The 18,273-nt window shown below is 48.1% G+C and overlaps 2 protein-coding genes across 6 annotated transcripts in view; both read right to left on the reverse strand.

Annotated features, from left to right (window-relative positions):
- Positions 1-18,273, reverse strand: part of LOC146546541 (cytochrome P450 2J2-like) — a 31,726-nt gene that overhangs the window by 6,515 nt on the left and 6,938 nt on the right. For 2 of the 4 annotated variants that reach the window (XM_085266391.1, XM_085266392.1), the window contains exon 2: positions 11,337-11,438. In XM_085266391.1, the coding sequence (XP_085122517.1) occupies positions 11,337-11,438 (102 nt within the window). Of the gene's footprint in view, positions 1-9,222; positions 9,284-11,336; positions 11,538-18,273 lie in introns of those variants that run through there. The other 2 variants (XM_085266390.1, XM_085266393.1) reach the window with 2 other exon arrangements.
- On the reverse strand, positions 12,561-17,813 carry LOC146546542 (cytochrome P450 2J2-like). 2 transcript variants are annotated; one of them, XM_085266386.1, is made up of 9 exons: positions 17,561-17,813; positions 16,750-16,886; positions 16,439-16,569; positions 15,929-16,089; positions 15,202-15,378; positions 14,978-15,116; positions 14,577-14,764; positions 13,371-13,512; positions 12,561-13,146 (listed from the first exon to the last, which is right to left on the reverse strand). In XM_085266386.1, the coding sequence occupies exons 1-9, from the start codon at positions 17,759-17,761 to the stop codon at positions 12,971-12,973; spliced, it is 1,452 nt and encodes a 483-aa protein (XP_085122512.1). In that variant the 5' UTR covers positions 17,762-17,813; the 3' UTR covers positions 12,561-12,970. The 2 variants fall into 2 exon arrangements, with proteins under 2 accessions (XP_085122512.1, XP_085122511.1); XM_085266385.1 differs by having other exon boundaries at positions 16,420-16,569; positions 16,724-16,886; positions 17,561-17,810.

Consider the following 18,273-nt stretch of genomic DNA (forward strand, 5'->3'; position numbering starts at 1 on the left):
AGTGAACGTAACACTGATGGGAGATGGGCAAAGTAAAGCAGGAAGTACACAGAGGTTCAAACAGGAGGAGAGAGAGCACGGGGAGAACGCAGACATAACGGGCTGGGGAAAACATAGAATAAAGCACAAAGAGAGACGAGGGCTCATAAATACACAGAGGGGCACACAGGGGGTGAGAGTCACGAAGGGAAAACACATAAGGAACAACGTAACAGATCAACCCAGGAAGCATGGCCTAAATAAAGAACAAAATACATGAAAACTAAGAATACTGGGCCCACATGGCCCAGGACCATGACACCACCCCCCCCTAAAGGGCTGGCTCCCGACAGCCCAAACCCGAGAAACAAAACACAAGTGAAACAGAAAACACCCCACCCAGGGCGGGAGGCGGGGGACCAGGACGGAGGGAACAAAACGAACCAAAAACAAGGAGCACGAGAACAAAACTGAGTCCACAAATACACAAAAGAGTCCAGAACAGGAAGGCGAATGTCCAAAGAGGCCCGAAGGCCAACCCGAGAGGCGACAACACAAAAGTCCAGTCCAAGGCAGCGGCGGAGCAGTTCAGGGGGCCAGCAGTGCGCAAGGCAGCGGCGGAGCAGTTCAGGGGGCCGGCAGTGCGCAGGGCGGCGGCTCTCCAGTGTCAGGCGTACCGGCCGAGGCCCGGTGGGCACGGGACCGGCCGAGGCCCGGTGGGCACGGGACCGGCCGAGGCAGACGAAGACTCTGAGGCTGCAGCAGACGAAGACTCTGAGGCTGAAGCCGGAGCAGGCGTAGCAGAAGGTGGCTGGATGGGCTCCTCGGGCCCTCCAGCAGACGAGGCGTGAGGCCGGACGGGCTCCTCGGGCCCTCCAGCTGAGACAGGAGGCTGAACGGGCCCCTCGGACCCTCCAGCTGACGTGGCATGAGGCTGGTGCGGTTCTCCAGAACCCCCAGCTGACGAGGAAGGTTGCTGAACGGGCCCCTCGGACCCTCCAGCGGAGACAGGAGGCTGAACGGGCCCCTCGGACCCTCCAGCGGAGACAGGAGGCTGAACGGGCCCCTCGGACCCTCCAGCTGAGACAGGAGGCTGAACGGGCCCCTCGGACCCTCCAGCTGACGAGGTAGGTGGCGGCGTGGGAGCCGCGGAGTCCTGGATGAGCTCATCCGAGCTTCCAGCAGGAGCTGATGCAGAGCCAGAGAGATTTGAGACCCCTGGCTGAATGTTAAGCTGACCAGCGGACCGTACTGCTATCGGGGACTGGGCTACAGGCGGCACTGGAGACTGAACTGAGGGTGGCTGCGAGGGAGCTAACTGAACTGAGGGTGGCTGCGAGGGAGCTAACTGAACTGAGGGTGGCTGCGAGGGAGCTAACTGAACTGAGGGTGGCTGCGAGGGAGCTAACTGAACTGAGGGTGGCTGCGAGGGAGCTAACTGAGCTGTGAAGGGCTGCGAGGGAGCTAACTGAGTTGTGAGAGGCTGCAGACCCTGGTGGCTCCGAGGGCCCCCGAGAGCCAGGCGTGTTCCCCGAAAGATGTGCTGACTATCGGGGGTAGGCCACGGCTTTCCCCGGAGCTCCTCCTCTACGTGGGTGCAAGCTGCTTGCTGCTGCTCACAGAGACCGGACTCCATGATTTCCTTAGTAGGTCTTTCTAAACAACTAAACACTGTACTGTCAGTCTCCGAACACGATTCAGTCATAGTGTCCGGCCCCGGCAAATCAATGCTCATCTCACTCTGCTTCATAGAGGGGACGTGAGGCACGAAAACGCAGTCACTCACCGGAGTTAATGCGGTGCCACGGCGGCGCCGGCGCCGCCCCCTTCTGGTAGCTGACGCGATGGGCGCTGATGGCACCAATGCAGGGGGTGATGTAGCGGCGATCTCCCGGTCGTCCGCCCACATCCTTGCCAGAAATGAGGCAGGCGAAGTAAAGTCTAAGCGGATTGGAGACGGCGAGCGGCTGGTAGGCTGTGCAGCAGGTGAGAGGTCCTCCTCCGGGATGAGCCAGGGCTTCCACCGGAGCTCGTCCTCCCGATAAGCCCGTAACACCTGCTGCCGCTCTTCCTCGCCAAAGTCTATGGCCTCCGTCGTCTCCGTGTGCCACGCCGTGCGGCCAGACCGCGGTGAAGACGCGGAAGCCGACGGGGCGCGAGCGGAGGGTGTGTCGGTGGCGAGCCTCACCGTTCCAACCGCAACTGCTTCTGGCTCGCGAAGCAGCGGGGAAACGGGACAACAGCAGGGCTCTGGCGGCACCGCCCGCACACTAGGCAGCCGTGGCTGCGGACAGAGTTGGAGAGCGGTGGTGAGAAAGTCAGTGATCAGCGGGTGTAGTGCCTCCCATAGCCAGGGAAACACAGACACGCATACTCCCGCTTGGCGGGCTAACTCCTCCCGTTCCTCCTCTCCGGAGCACCGCAGCCATTTACCACATAGTGACTCCACCGTCTGAAGGATCTCCCTCTCTTGTGTCGCTGGGTCCGACATGGTCGCGTCGTACTGTCACGGTCTGCAGAGACAGGCCGTGCGGTGGTGTGTGTGATGGACCCAGGTGCATACACAAGTGAGTAGACGGGAGTGGACTTAACAGAAAGCGAGCCTTTATTATGGCTGAAGACAAAGTGCACAAACAAAGCAGGGATGGCGTGACTAGATTATAACTAAACTGGGAAAACTAATACTGCGACAAACTAAGAAAACTCAGACTATGATGATCACTGCAAGGACTGACCGTGAAAACATGGAGGTGAGAACACAGACGACGCGACACAGACTGTACGAAACACAGAGACTAAATACACATGAGGGATGATCAGGGGAAGTGGATGCACACGGGGAACACAGGTGACACTGATAATCATAACAAGACACGGCAGGAGTGAACGTAACACTGATGGGAGATGGGCAAAGTAAAGCAGGAAGTACACAGAGGTTCAAACAGGAGGAGAGAGAGCACGGGGAGAACGCAGACATAACGGGCTGGGGAAAACATAGAATAAAGCACAAAGAGAGACGAGGGCTCATAAATACACAGAGGGGCACACAGGGGGTGAGAGTCACGAAGGGAAAACACATAAGGAACAACGTAACAGATCAACCCAGGAAGCATGGCCTAAATAAAGAACAAAATACATGAAAACTAAGAATACTGGGCCCACATGGCCCAGGACCATGACACCACCCCCCCCTAAAGGGCTGGCTCCCGACAGCCCAAACCCGAGAAACAAAACACAAGTGAAACAGAAAACACCCCACCCAGGGCGGGAGGCGGGGGACCAGGACGGAGGGAACAAAACGAACCAAAAACAAGGAGCACGAGAACAAAACTGAGTCCACAAATACACAAAAGAGTCCAGAACAGGAAGGCGAATGTCCAAAGAGGCCCGAAGGCCAACCCGAGAGGCGACAACACAAAAGTCCAGTCCAAGGCAGCGGCGGAGCAGTTCAGGGGGCCGGCAGTGCGCAAGGCAGCGGCGGAGCAGTTCAGGGGGCCGGCAGTGCGCAGGGCGGCGGCTCTCCAGTGTCAGGCGTACCGGCCGAGGCCCGGTGGGCACGGGACCGGCCGAGGCCCGGTGGGCACGGGACCGGCCGAGGCAGACGAAGACTCTGAGGCTGCAGCAGACGAAGACTCTGAGGCTGAAGCCGGAGCAGGCGTAGCAGAAGGTGGCTGGATGGGCTCCTCGGGCCCTCCAGCAGACGAGGCGTGAGGCCGGACGGGCTCCTCGGGCCCTCCAGCTGAGACAGGAGGCTGAACGGGCCCCTCGGACCCTCCAGCTGACGTGGCATGAGGCTGGTGCGGTTCTCCAGAACCCCCAGCTGACGAGGAAGGTTGCTGAACGGGCCCCTCGGACCCTCCAGCGGAGACAGGAGGCTGAACGGGCCCCTCGGACCCTCCAGCGGAGACAGGAGGCTGAACGGGCCCCTCGGACCCTCCAGCTGAGACAGGAGGCTGAACGGGCCCCTCGGACCCTCCAGCTGACGAGGTAGGTGGCGGCGTGGGAGCCGCGGAGTCCTGGATGAGCTCATCCGAGCTTCCAGCAGGAGCTGATGCAGAGCCAGAGAGATTTGAGACCCCTGGCTGAATGTTAAGCTGACCAGCGGACCGTACTGCTATCGGGGACTGGGCTACAGGCGGCACTGGAGACTGAACTGAGGGTGGCTGCGAGGGAGCTAACTGAACTGAGGGTGGCTGCGAGGGAGCTAACTGAACTGAGGGTGGCTGCGAGGGAGCTAACTGAACTGAGGGTGGCTGCGAGGGAGCTAACTGAACTGAGGGTGGCTGCGAGGGAGCTAACTGAACTGAGGGTGGCTGCGAGGGAGCTAACTGAGCTGTGAAGGGCTGCGAGGGAGCTAACTGAGTTGTGAGAGGCTGCAGACCCTGGTGGCTCCGAGGGCCCCCGAGAGCCAGGCGTGTTCCCCGAAAGATGTGCTGACTATCGGGGGTAGGCCACGGCTTTCCCCGGAGCTCCTCCTCTACGTGGGTGCAAGCTGCTTGCTGCTGCTCACAGAGACCGGACTCCATGATTTCCTTAGTAGGTCTTTCTAAACAACTAAACACTGTACTGTCAGTCTCCGAACACGATTCAGTCATAGTGTCCGGCCCCGGCAAATCAATGCTCATCTCACTCTGCTTCATAGAGGGGACGTGAGGCACGAAAACGCAGTCACTCACCGGAGTTAATGCGGTGCCACGGCGGCGCCGGCGCCGCCCCCTTCTGGTAGCTGACGCGATGGGCGCTGATGGCACCAATGCAGGGGGTGATGTAGCGGCGATCTCCCGGTCGTCCGCCCACATCCTTGCCAGAAATGAGGCAGGCGAAGTAAAGTCTAAGCGGATTGGAGACGGCGAGCGGCTGGTAGGCTGTGCAGCAGGTGAGAGGTCCTCCTCCGGGATGAGCCAGGGCTTCCACCGGAGCTCGTCCTCCCGATAAGCCCGTAACACCTGCTGCCGCTCTTCCTCGCCAAAGTCTATGGCCTCCGTCGTCTCCGTGTGCCACGCCGTGCGGCCAGACCGCGGTGAAGACGCGGAAGCCGACGGGGCGCGAGCGGAGGGTGTGTCGGTGGCGAGCCTCACCGTTCCAACCGCAACTGCTTCTGGCTCGCGAAGCAGCGGGGAAACGGGACAACAGCAGGGCTCTGGCGGCACCGCCCGCACACTAGGCAGCCGTGGCTGCGGACAGAGTTGGAGAGCGGTGGTGAGAAAGTCAGTGATCAGCGGGTGTAGTGCCTCCCATAGCCAGGGAAACACAGACACGCATACTCCCGCTTGGCGGGCTAACTCCTCCCGTTCCTCCTCTCCGGAGCACCGCAGCCATTTACCACATAGTGACTCCACCGTCTGAAGGATCTCCCTCTCTTGTGTCGCTGGGTCCGACATGGTCGCGTCGTACTGTCACGGTCTGCAGAGACAGGCCGTGCGGTGGTGTGTGTGATGGACCCAGGTGCATACACAAGTGAGTAGACGGGAGTGGACTTAACAGAAAGCGAGCCTTTATTATGGCTGAAGACAAAGTGCACAAACAAAGCAGGGATGGCGTGACTAGATTATAACTAAACTGGGAAAACTAATACTGCGACAAACTAAGAAAACTCAGACTATGATGATCACTGCAAGGACTGACCGTGAAAACATGGAGGTGAGAACACAGACGACGCGACACAGACTGTACGAAACACAGAGACTAAATACACATGAGGGATGATCAGGGGAAGTGGATGCACACGGGGAACACAGGTGACACTGATAATCATAACAAGACACGGCAGGAGTGAACGTAACACTGATGGGAGATGGGCAAAGTAAAGCAGGAAGTACACAGAGGTTCAAACAGGAGGAGAGAGAGCACGGGGAGAACGCAGACATAACGGGCTGGGGAAAACATAGAATAAAGCACAAAGAGAGACGAGGGCTCATAAATACACAGAGGGGCACACAGGGGGTGAGAGTCACGAAGGGAAAACACATAAGGAACAACGTAACAGATCAACCCAGGAAGCATGGCCTAAATAAAGAACAAAATACATGAAAACTAAGAATACTGGGCCCACATGGCCCAGGACCATGACACCACCCCCCCCTAAAGGGCTGGCTCCCGACAGCCCAAACCCGAGAAACAAAACACAAGTGAAACAGAAAACACCCCACCCAGGGCGGGAGGCGGGGGACCAGGACGGAGGGAACAAAACGAACCAAAAACAAGGAGCACGAGAACAAAACTGAGTCCACAAATACACAAAAGAGTCCAGAACAGGAAGGCGAATGTCCAAAGAGGCCCGAAGGCCAACCCGAGAGGCGACAACACAAAAGTCCAGTCCAAGGCAGCGGCGGAGCAGTTCAGGGGGCCGGCAGTGCGCAAGGCAGCGGCGGAGCAGTTCAGGGGGCCGGCAGTGCGCAGGGCGGCGGCTCTCCAGTGTCAGGCGTACCGGCCGAGGCCCGGTGGGCACGGGACCGGCCGAGGCCCGGTGGGCACGGGACCGGCCGAGGCAGACGAAGACTCTGAGGCTGCAGCAGACGAAGACTCTGAGGCTGAAGCCGGAGCAGGCGTAGCAGAAGGTGGCTGGATGGGCTCCTCGGGCCCTCCAGCAGACGAGGCGTGAGGCCGGACGGGCTCCTCGGGCCCTCCAGCTGAGACAGGAGGCTGAACGGGCCCCTCGGACCCTCCAGCTGACGTGGCATGAGGCTGGTGCGGTTCTCCAGAACCCCCAGCTGACGAGGAAGGTTGCTGAACGGGCCCCTCGGACCCTCCAGCGGAGACAGGAGGCTGAACGGGCCCCTCGGACCCTCCAGCGGAGACAGGAGGCTGAACGGGCCCCTCGGACCCTCCAGCTGAGACAGGAGGCTGAACGGGCCCCTCGGACCCTCCAGCTGACGAGGTAGGTGGCGGCGTGGGAGCCGCGGAGTCCTGGATGAGCTCATCCGAGCTTCCAGCAGGAGCTGATGCAGAGCCAGAGAGATTTGAGACCCCTGGCTGAATGTTAAGCTGACCAGCGGACCGTACTGCTATCGGGGACTGGGCTACAGGCGGCACTGGAGACTGAACTGAGGGTGGCTGCGAGGGAGCTAACTGAACTGAGGGTGGCTGCGAGGGAGCTAACTGAACTGAGGGTGGCTGCGAGGGAGCTAACTGAACTGAGGGTGGCTGCGAGGGAGCTAACTGAACTGAGGGTGGCTGCGAGGGAGCTAACTGAACTGAGGGTGGCTGCGAGGGAGCTAACTGAGCTGTGAAGGGCTGCGAGGGAGCTAACTGAGTTGTGAGAGGCTGCAGACCCTGGTGGCTCCGAGGGCCCCCGAGAGCCAGGCGTGTTCCCCGAAAGATGTGCTGACTATCGGGGGTAGGCCACGGCTTTCCCCGGAGCTCCTCCTCTACGTGGGTGCAAGCTGCTTGCTGCTGCTCACAGAGACCGGACTCCATGATTTCCTTAGTAGGTCTTTCTAAACAACTAAACACTGTACTGTCAGTCTCCGAACACGATTCAGTCATAGTGTCCGGCCCCGGCAAATCAATGCTCATCTCACTCTGCTTCATAGAGGGGACGTGAGGCACGAAAACGCAGTCACTCACCGGAGTTAATGCGGTGCCACGGCGGCGCCGGCGCCGCCCCCTTCTGGTAGCTGACGCGATGGGCGCTGATGGCACCAATGCAGGGGGTGATGTAGCGGCGATCTCCCGGTCGTCCGCCCACATCCTTGCCAGAAATGAGGCAGGCGAAGTAAAGTCTAAGCGGATTGGAGACGGCGAGCGGCTGGTAGGCTGTGCAGCAGGTGAGAGGTCCTCCTCCGGGATGAGCCAGGGCTTCCACCGGAGCTCGTCCTCCCGATAAGCCCGTAACACCTGCTGCCGCTCTTCCTCGCCAAAGTCTATGGCCTCCGTCGTCTCCGTGTGCCACGCCGTGCGGCCAGACCGCGGTGAAGACGCGGAAGCCGACGGGGCGCGAGCGGAGGGTGTGTCGGTGGCGAGCCTCACCGTTCCAACCGCAACTGCTTCTGGCTCGCGAAGCAGCGGGGAAACGGGACAACAGCAGGGCTCTGGCGGCACCGCCCGCACACTAGGCAGCCGTGGCTGCGGACAGAGTTGGAGAGCGGTGGTGAGAAAGTCAGTGATCAGCGGGTGTAGTGCCTCCCATAGCCAGGGAAACACAGACACGCATACTCCCGCTTGGCGGGCTAACTCCTCCCGTTCCTCCTCTCCGGAGCACCGCAGCCATTTACCACATAGTGACTCCACCGTCTGAAGGATCTCCCTCTCTTGTGTCGCTGGGTCCGACATGGTCGCGTCGTACTGTCACGGTCTGCAGAGACAGGCCGTGCGGTGGTGTGTGTGATGGACCCAGGTGCATACACAAGTGAGTAGACGGGAGTGGACTTAACAGAAAGCGAGCCTTTATTATGGCTGAAGACAAAGTGCACAAACAAAGCAGGGATGGCGTGACTAGATTATAACTAAACTGGGAAAACTAATACTGCGACAAACTAAGAAAACTCAGACTATGATGATCACTGCAAGGACTGACCGTGAAAACATGGAGGTGAGAACACAGACGACGCGACACAGACTGTACGAAACACAGAGACTAAATACACATGAGGGATGATCAGGGGAAGTGGATGCACACGGGGAACACAGGTGACACTGATAATCATAACAAGACACGGCAGGAGTGAACGTAACACTGATGGGAGATGGGCAAAGTAAAGCAGGAAGTACACAGAGGTTCAAACAGGAGGAGAGAGAGCACGGGGAGAACGCAGACATAACGGGCTGGGGAAAACATAGAATAAAGCACAAAGAGAGACGAGGGCTCATAAATACACAGAGGGGCACACAGGGGGTAAGAGTCACGAAGGGAAAACACATAAGGAACAACGTAACAGATCAACCCAGGAAGCATGGCCTAAATAAAGAACAAAATACAAAAATACATGAAAACTAAGAATACTGGGCCCACATGGCCCAGGACCATGACACCGTTTTCGCGCTGTCCTTAGAAAATGCTTAAAACACACACACACAAAAACGTAACGACAGTATTTAGAAAAAAAGCATGGCTTATATATATTATCATAACTCTGGATTTACTGGCCTGTAATTAAAATGTAAAAACTTTAAAGTCCGAACTTTCAATGTGGGCTGAAATAGAGACTCAGCATGGCTGCAGCTTTTTGCTATGTCAGCTTAAAATAGTCATGTGATTTGGAGGTGCAGCGTGTCCGTGGACCACGGAGGGTTAATAACACTCACCTTCCTTCCATTTCCAGAGTGTAACATCCAACCACCTGTGTAAAATCCAAAATTCCCATGGTGTTGTTTAAAATGTGCTCTGGCACAATCATAAGCATGGCTTGCTACTGAAAACAAGAAAAAAGCTGGTCCTGCTATGGGCTGAACCATTTGTTAATGGTGCAGGGGTGGAACACTATCCAATATATTCAGTTTTAGCATTTATATTCACTGTTGACTGTAACTACGATAAAAACTGTTAATGCTATCTTATTTTAATAAACAACACCGTCATATGCAAAACTGGGGTGGCACTTGGGGTGGCAAGGGATCATTTTAGGGTGGCACTTGCCACCCCATGCCACCCTTCTAGAGCCGCCCCTGCCTTTTATGGATATAAATAACATGCTACAGTTCTGAAATGAAAATGAAATGATGCTTAAGGCTAAATCCAAGGTCATTTTTACATGCTGCAAGGTGATTGCCAACATGATAAATATGTAAAAATATATATTTGAAAATAATTACATATATAAAGAATTACTTAAAAATCGAGTATCATCATTTAAAGAATTTAATAACTCATTCATTTTTAATTATTTTTTGTATTAATTAATAATATTTTTGTTATTTAAATATTTAACATTTTAATTCATTAATGATACATTTAATTAAATATTTAATAATGTATTTATTGACACTCCAAGCCCTCCATACACTTAAACACGCTATGCAGATTTTTTTTTTTTTTTATATTCTTTATTTCTACAATATTACCTCATAAAGATGATTACAGGCATTAATTAACACAGTTTACAAGAGAAAAACGAAACAAAACGAGAAGAAAGACAGATAGAAAGAAAGAGAAAGAAAAAAAAAAAAGGAAAAAAAAATTATATATATATATAAAATAAAAGGAGAAAGCTCTGTCGGGAGTAAACAATTAACTAAATTGGTGGTTTCAAGCTTTAAAGAGAAAATTCGGTTTATAGGTATTAACGTATTGGACCCACTTATCCCAGCACAGATGGAACCAGGCCATCCTGTCATTAACATGAGCTGTTACTTCCTCCATCCTATATATCTCTAACGTAATTTCCCACCATAATGACAAAGTCGGTATGTCTTGCGAGGACCATTTCTTTGTTATACATTTCTTACTTGCAACCAATAAAGCTCTTAACAGACATATGTCATTTTTGGACCAGTTCTGCGGTATACAGCCAAAAAAAATTGTCTTCATATCCTGAGGGAATGTACAGTTAAAAATGCCTTGTAATATACCATGAATGTCTTTCCAGTAAGTCCGTAGCACAGGACAGTCCCACATAATATGGGTGTGATGGGCTCCTTGGTATCCACAGTTTCGCCAGCACACGGGAGGATTCCCATCATAGTGAGCCTTTTGACATGGAGTGATAAAGAACCTTATCAGAGTTTTCCATCCGAACTCCCTCCAGCTTTTGGAGGAAGTACTCCTCCATTGCCATTCCCACATCTGAGTCCATTCTTCCCTAGAAATACACATCCCTCCCTCCTTTTCCCATAACATCTTCACATAATCAGTTGAGTGTGGAAGCTTATTCATAAAAAAATTGTACCAAAAAAAAATGAGTCTTGTGTCAACATCCCCACTGTACGCCTGTCTAAATAAAGTTACCAATTCCACGTTAGTATTTGACATCACGCTATGCAGATTTAGAACTACACACGCATAGCACACTCATACCGCAGAGAAATGCAAAAATGTTTGTGTTTGATTGCAAAAGCAAAGCAGGAGTGACATTATTTCATTGTCGGTAATGTTATAAAACCAGCTCCATGAACTGCTGAATGAACAGTCTGACCTACAGAAGCACAAAGCTATTGCGAATCGAATAACAAAATATAACTTGCACATTTGATTAGTGTAACTTAAAGTGTATCAGTACAATTCAGTTAATGAGGCAGAGCGACTTTATTGGGCAGGCCTGGTGTCTTCATCTTAAACTCTAAACTTAGCATAAAATCTTTAAGTTTAATCCTCTAATGAAAACAATAAATGTGTATTTTAAAAGCGGTCAAACTAGAGTGTTACTTTAACCTGTCAGCAATTTGTTTAATATAACATATTATTCTTATGTATAGTGTCATACCTCTGCGAACTGCAGGTGAAGTCTACTAGGTCTGATGCGATGAAGATCGCCGATGAAAGGAAGTGCCCAGGGTCCAGGAGGAAAATTTCTCGGCACTCTGTTCTTTAAAAAATCAGTCAGGAGCAGAAAAACACACAGGAATAAGAAAATGCTGCTGAAGTCTATCCACTCTAACCCGAGGACACTGTATAATGTCTCCATGTCTTCAGTTGTTTGTGCTGACCTGTAGTTCGTTTACAGGTAACAATCAGTTGATCGATTTGTTAACTCCCCCTCGAGCTTTGGTTTCTTTTCACAAAGAGAAAAAAGAGAAACCAAATGCTTCATTACAAAACACGTGAGAACGTTTACTCCGCTTATTCGTCAGATGTGTCAGGGATGGGATAACACTCTTAACTGCGCCAGCACAACAGATCTGAGGTTTGGTACCAAATGCATGCGGTAAGCATGCAGCTGGGGCATGCTAGGTTGTGAAAACAGTGCTCAGTGCTCTCTTGTTGTACCTGCAGCTGCTGCAGAGGGGTCCAATGGCCAAAAAGCAATATAGTAACACAGATTTCTCTTTGAAAAGTGCATATTAGCATAGTAAAACCTTCACTGGCTGTAATGGTGGTTTAACCAGATCCCTTAGTTTCTGTAGATGTTCATAGAACTTGATTTTTTCTCAACAGAGACTTCAGAAGTTGAACTTCAGAACCTGTAATCTGCTGAATGCACTCTCCCAGTTTAGGGGTTGAAGCCTCCAATGCACCCATTCAACCTCTCAACCTGCTCCAGTCCTCTTAATCTCACAATTTTACTGTCACCAATCTGAAACTTGTTGTTTTCAACCACTTTTGGAGGTGTGTCCCATTGTGTGTCTGTACAAAGAACAGGCAGATTCCACACAAAAGCTCCAGCCAGCTCACATCCAGCCTATAATTACCCTTTGTTTATAATCTTAAGATTGCTGAATTATTGGTCACTAGAAGTATTTGGGTGATAATAGTGCTTTCACTTAAGGATTTAAATATTTGCCTCACCATGGTTACTTTAGATGTGGTGACATTCTCTCACTGGTTATTTGATATCATGCACATGTGAAGATAAAGAACATCTCAGAATTTGCTTTGTGTGCAAAGGCAAAGGTTTGATTTACACCCAAGAAAAGTTCTTTATTTCTTCACATGCCAGAATGTGGTGTTTTATTCATGAAGACAACAAGTGACTCTGAAAGCCTTTAAATAAAGAGTAAAGTTTTTATTGAAACTGTAGTGTCCAGATTACATCATGCATTCTCAAACTGATAAACAGCACTGAAATGAACTGCACTCCCACCCGTTAAAACTCAGTCTGAAACTATATTGTGACCTTAAACACAAATCCTAATGACAGTGTGATTTATTTGAGCACAATGAGTTGGGTAGGCCTGACAAATGTAATGTGCACTGGAAAAGACTAAGAAAGTTGCAGGAGAAGATATTTACTGCATATTTTAATACGGAGAGGATGAAAAATAACAATTGACCTTAATCTAAAGAAATAGTAATATAGCAGATCATCATTCATTACAACATAAATGTAATGGTAGACGGTGATTCGTTGCGATTCATTTTGCTGGGAAAATAAGTGCTCAGATTAAAAGAGCTGGTGGTTTAACGTGGCACGGCACAGAGGCGGTAAGGTTTGGGAGTGCGAGTGGCTCCTAACTTGAACTCCAGACTGGGCTGCTCTCCAGCAGGTGCAGAGAATGAAAACCTCTGAAGGAGGGAAGTAAAAAACAGAAATAACTCCATCCGGGCCAGCTGTTCCCCGAGACACACACGCTTGCCTGAATACACAATGAGACACATAAATTTTATTCACACAATTTAGAAGTTAATCTCTTTGATCACAGACATCGATCCTCAGGAAAGTTAACACTGTTATTGTAAATGGCTGCTAAGGCAAAAGGTTAATGGCAAGACATTCTCCTTCAGTAATTTTGCCTCTTTAAAGCACTTGGCTTTAAACAGCCTTTAACTGGATTTTGAGGAACTGCAACAACTGACTAACCTGTAGAAAAAGGAAGGAAGGCCTCTCTCCTCCTGAATTTACCATCCTGGTCGAGAAAGTGTTGAGGGTTGAAGGAGTTTGGAGTTTCCCACATTGTCTCGTCATTTAAGACCGAGTGTAGAGCAGGTATGATCATTGTACCCTGAGAAAATACAGCCAGTTAGAAGCGTTATTTATTTGTGTCTCTTTAGCATTTGTGCTAGTCAGTTTGTCATACATGTTTCTGGTATTGCTAATTGTTTGTGCATTTATTACTTCTACAGTCGACTGTTCATTAGTACCGGGTCACTATAAATGCTCACTGAAAAGCCTTCAGTGAGCATTGATCCAAAATGCTGCAGTAAGAGCTCTGACAGGGACTAGAAAGACAGAACAGATTTCATTCATATTCACTTCTCTTCATTGGCTTCCAGTTAAATCTAGAATTAATTTTAAAATCCTTCCTCTTCCCTTTCTTTTTTCATTCTCTATGTGTTCATCCATTTATTTGTATTTAATCATTAGTTATTATTAATGTCTGGCTCTCTTCCATAGTGTGTCTTTTTGTTCCTTTCTCCTCCCCTCACCCCTCGTCTGGTCACGGTAGATGGCTGCCCTTCCCTGAAGCTGGTTTTGCTGGAGGTTTCTTCTTGTTTAAAGGTAGTTTTTCCTTCCTACTGTTCCCAAGTAATTCCTTAAAAGGAGCCATCTGATTGTTGGACTTTAACAATAATCAGCACCCCAAGGTGACAGTTATTGTGATTTGGTGATATCTAAATAAAATTGAATTGAAACTAACTATATTCATACTGTGTTTAATGTTTTGGCCCCAAGTATATTTTGGGATGTCTCAGCATCTCAGTCCATCTCATTTGTGTCCCATTCTCACTCTTGCTCTAGCTTTTATTTTCTAGCTTAAACACATTTTACTGGATACATTTTCTGCATTTTGTGGTGAAGTTGGGGCAGCTTTTTATGGAAGTTACAGTGTTACTCCATCTTCTCACATGACATATAGGCTTGTTTAACTTAACACAACAGGTAGTTGTAGTTTAGGATGTTCTGGAATTCAAAACAAAACTTTATTTAAGTCAACCAACTTTGAGAATCCTGGCATTAGACAATAAAAGGACGGCTTTCCTAGTTTTTAATTCAAAATCTATCTGAAAAAAAAAAAAGAAAAGGCAAAAGTGCTATAAAATTTCTCTTCCCAATTGCTTTGTGTACCTTTGGGATTGTGTACTTATCCACTGTCGTTTCCCTGTTTGCAACATGGGCCAGATTGAGGGGAATGATGTTGCCCATTCTCTGGATCTCATGGATGACCGCATCAGTATATGGCATGTTTTCTCTGTCAGCCATAGACGGCTGTCTGGATGAACCGATCACAGCATCGATCTCAGCCTGGACTTTTTCTGCACATAGTGAGAAAACAAACTGGTGGCTGTTGTTGAAATTTGGCACTATTAAAAAAGTAACTGATGTTTATGCTGCTTAGATAACCAGGGGGGAAATTTACACATCTTTCTCTCCCAACATAAGAATGATCTGTGAGAAATCTCTGAAAAAAACTAATAGAAAGATGGTCACAAGTGTGTATTCAGGATTAATATTGTTCATACACACACCTTGAATGTCAGGGTAGTAGATCATGTATAGCAGTCCCCAGTGTAAAGTAGTTGTAGTGGTTTCAGTTCCAGCACCAAACAAGTCCGAGGTGCAAATACACAAATTGCTGAGACTAAAACCAGAGTCTTCGTCCTCCTTCTATCAGAAACACAAAAGCCAGAAGTGGGAAACATGTTTCATTAAAAAATGTAAATGAACAAGAACACATTTTGAAAACACTTACCTCCCCCATTTCTAAGAGAAAAGCATCAATGTAGTCTCTTGGTGATGATGGGTTGAAGTTTTCTCTGTGTTCTTTGATCTTGACTTCTACAAAGTCAATTATCTTTTGGGTCATAGTGAATATTTTTTGGTGAGGTCCAGGCAGCCACCTCATCAGCCAGGGCAATGTGTTGTAAATCTACAGAACAGGAAGACAGCCAATAAAGCATCTGACACCCTGGAAACAGTTAGCTTTCAAAGATATTACATCACATGGTGTCCCTGCAGTTCACTTATCAACTACCCATGGCAACCTACTAGAAGTAAACAGAATAACCAATATGTTAATGTTAAGTAGCTCAAATTGGACAAAAGTAGGCTTAAACTGTGATAGACAGTAATGAAAAGTAACCAAGCAAATTCATTTAAACACAATTTTAAAGTGCACTTTAATTGCAATTAATATCAGTTTTACATTGCACCAGATTTCAAAATATGTAGCTTTCGTCCTCCACTGTTTTTAAATGAACTCAACATTGAAATATTTCTGCTTTTGGATATCAGTGACAGAATCTGAGAAAAGGCACAGCCCTGGTGGAGTCTAATGTGAACAATAGCTATGCTCCACTAACTGCCCAGTTTGCAAAAACAGCTTGGGCTGCACAAAAAAGTTCAGTTAAAGTGGTTTTATATATGTTCTGTATGAATCCTGAGTCAAACAACAACTGCAGTATGTAAAAGAGTTTCACCTGTGCCCACATGCTTCCCTGCAAGTACACTATCTCATTGAAGAGCTGCAGAATTGACTGAAACTGCTTGTCAGTGTACTCAAATCGATTCCCAAACACCAGACAGCAAATGATGTTGGACACAGCATTGGTTAACAGTGACTGGGTATTAAAAGGATTTCCTGAAAGAGGCCATTAGACAAAACATTAGAGTAAACTTATATTAATGAATTTTGGATACTTTAAAACAAATTTTACATGGACTTATGTTTAAGTTTAAAACGTAGGAAGTTGTTGTGTGTTTCAGTATGACTGTTTGAATAGTTGGATTTAGAGTCTTATGTAGTAATGTGTGGGTGTACGTTGTCTTGCAGAAGTTTGAGGTAAAGTAAAAGGATATATCCATATTAACCATTAATGGTTATTATTAACCAAGATAAAAAAAAAAAAAGTATTATTACTGTGTCATCATAAAAAGTGTGAGTTTCATGTGTTTGTGTGTCTGTGTGTGCCTTGGTGATCTGCAAAAGCCTCTGTGAGATACTGGCACTCCTGCTGGATGGATAACTCCAGGGTCTTCTTGCCCAGACCAAAGTTTCTGAGTGTATGAAGAGCAAATCTCCTCTGTTGCTTCCACCGATACCCATTTGATATCACAAGACCTTTTGGAAAAACAAAACTGCGTTAGACGCAAAGTAACTTAAAATCAAAGTCAAAAACATATTGACTTAAGTTTTAACATTGCTAAAAAGGTGACAGGCTAGTGATGCTGGTCTTATTAAAACTTTTTAAAAACTTTTTAAGTAAAATTATCACCTTTATTCCCAACCAATTCTTCAAACATTGGTAGGCTGGGGCGATCCATGAAGTCTTCTCCTCGTTGGATTAGGGCTTCTTTGACAAGCTTGTAGCCATTAATGATCACAATTCTTTGACCAAAGAATCGAAGGCTGAATATGTTTCCATGTTTCTCTGCAAACTGAACATGAACAGAAGATTCTGTTCAGTGCTGGGTTGGGATCTGCATAATTTGTTTTAGTTACTTCCTATTCTGAATACAAATACAGCTTCACACACTTTAATGTCTATTTCTCTCAATAAATAGACAAAAATGACAACAAAAAGAAATACTTTATTTATTCCATGGGTATCTATTTTTATGTAAGAAAATATTAAGGACTACGCTGAAATCTCTGTGACTCTTCTGCCCTATTGCACATTTCAAAAGCAATTAAAAAAAATTAACTTGCTTTATAAATGTCCTGTCTGCTGGTTTATTACTTCCCAACCCACAAGTGACTCATGATAACTGTTGTCTTCACTGTAGAATGCACACACACACACACACACACACACACACACACACACACACACACACAAAGGACAGACAATATATATAATATGGTTAACAGTGGTGAAGATGAGGTGTTTGGTGGGGGCGCCACATCATATTCTGGTTAACACCCCATAGAAAATTGGGCAGGCTCTGCACGAATACATACTAACCTTTCAAAAAGAGAGCAACAGCACTTTAAATGCCTGGTGCACACGATTTTTATGACATGAAATAACAACAACAGCAACAGCAACAAAAATATTATTATTATTACTACTACTACAACTACTACTAATAATAATAATTAGTATGTATACCTCTGCAAACTGCAGATGAATTCTATCAGGTCTGATGCGATGAAGATTTCCAATGAAAGGCAGAGCCCTCGGTCCGGGAGGAAAGTTTTTTGGCACTCTGTTCTTCAAAACTTCAGTCGTAAGCAGAAGAACAAACAAAAAGATTAAAATGCTCCTGCCGTCTATCCACTCTGAGCCAAGAAGGCTGTATAATGTCTCCATGTCTTCGCTTAGTGAGGCTGTCGCTTAATGTTGAGATGGACTATATCTGCAAATATGACGATGATTGTTTTATAGCCGGAGGACGTGGAAAGACTCCAGAACAACGAACCGCGGTTTGCTTTCAAAATAAAATCACGTGGTTAAGATAAGATAAGATAAGACTTTATTGATCCCACAACGGGGAAATTTTTGCGTCACCTCAGCTCAAGTACAGATATATGAAGGAAATACAAAAATACAATTAAGTACAATCAATGAAAAAAAGTAAGATAATACACTATATACAATGGTAGCATACACAGTATGTGATTATGGATATAGTTGGAAATATGGAAGACATAAACTATATAGCTTGGAAGGTCATGGAAGGTCCATTATGCATGAAGTGGTGACCGTGGATGTTCACAGTGTCCAGTGACTTATGACATCGTGATTGAGGAGTTATAGAGTCTAACTGCTGTTGGGATGAATGATCTGCGATCTGCGAAAAGACTTAACCAATGTAAAATTAC

Source organism: Mchenga conophoros, linkage group LG23 (assembly GCF_057382185.1).
Source record: "Mchenga conophoros isolate Kocher_MC1m ecotype Shallow Benthic linkage group LG23, M_conophoros_male_GT1.1, whole genome shotgun sequence".
NCBI lineage: Eukaryota > Metazoa > Chordata > Actinopteri > Cichliformes > Cichlidae > Mchenga > Mchenga conophoros.

Excerpts from the sequence above, each read along its gene's own strand:
- LOC146546542 (XM_085266385.1), bottom strand. The coding sequence starts at position 17,761 with ATGGAGACATTATACAGCCTTCTTGGCTCAGAGTGGATAGACGGCAGG. Across the intron at positions 16,090-16,419 it reads GGCTTTTGCAGATCACCAAG|GAAATCCTTTTAATACCCAG; the intron begins GCACACACAGAC and ends GGCCTCTTTCAG. Across the intron at positions 15,117-15,201 it reads TTCTCTTAGAAATGGGGGAG|AAGGAGGACGAAGACTCTGG; the intron begins GTAAGTGTTTTC and ends TGTTTCTGATAG.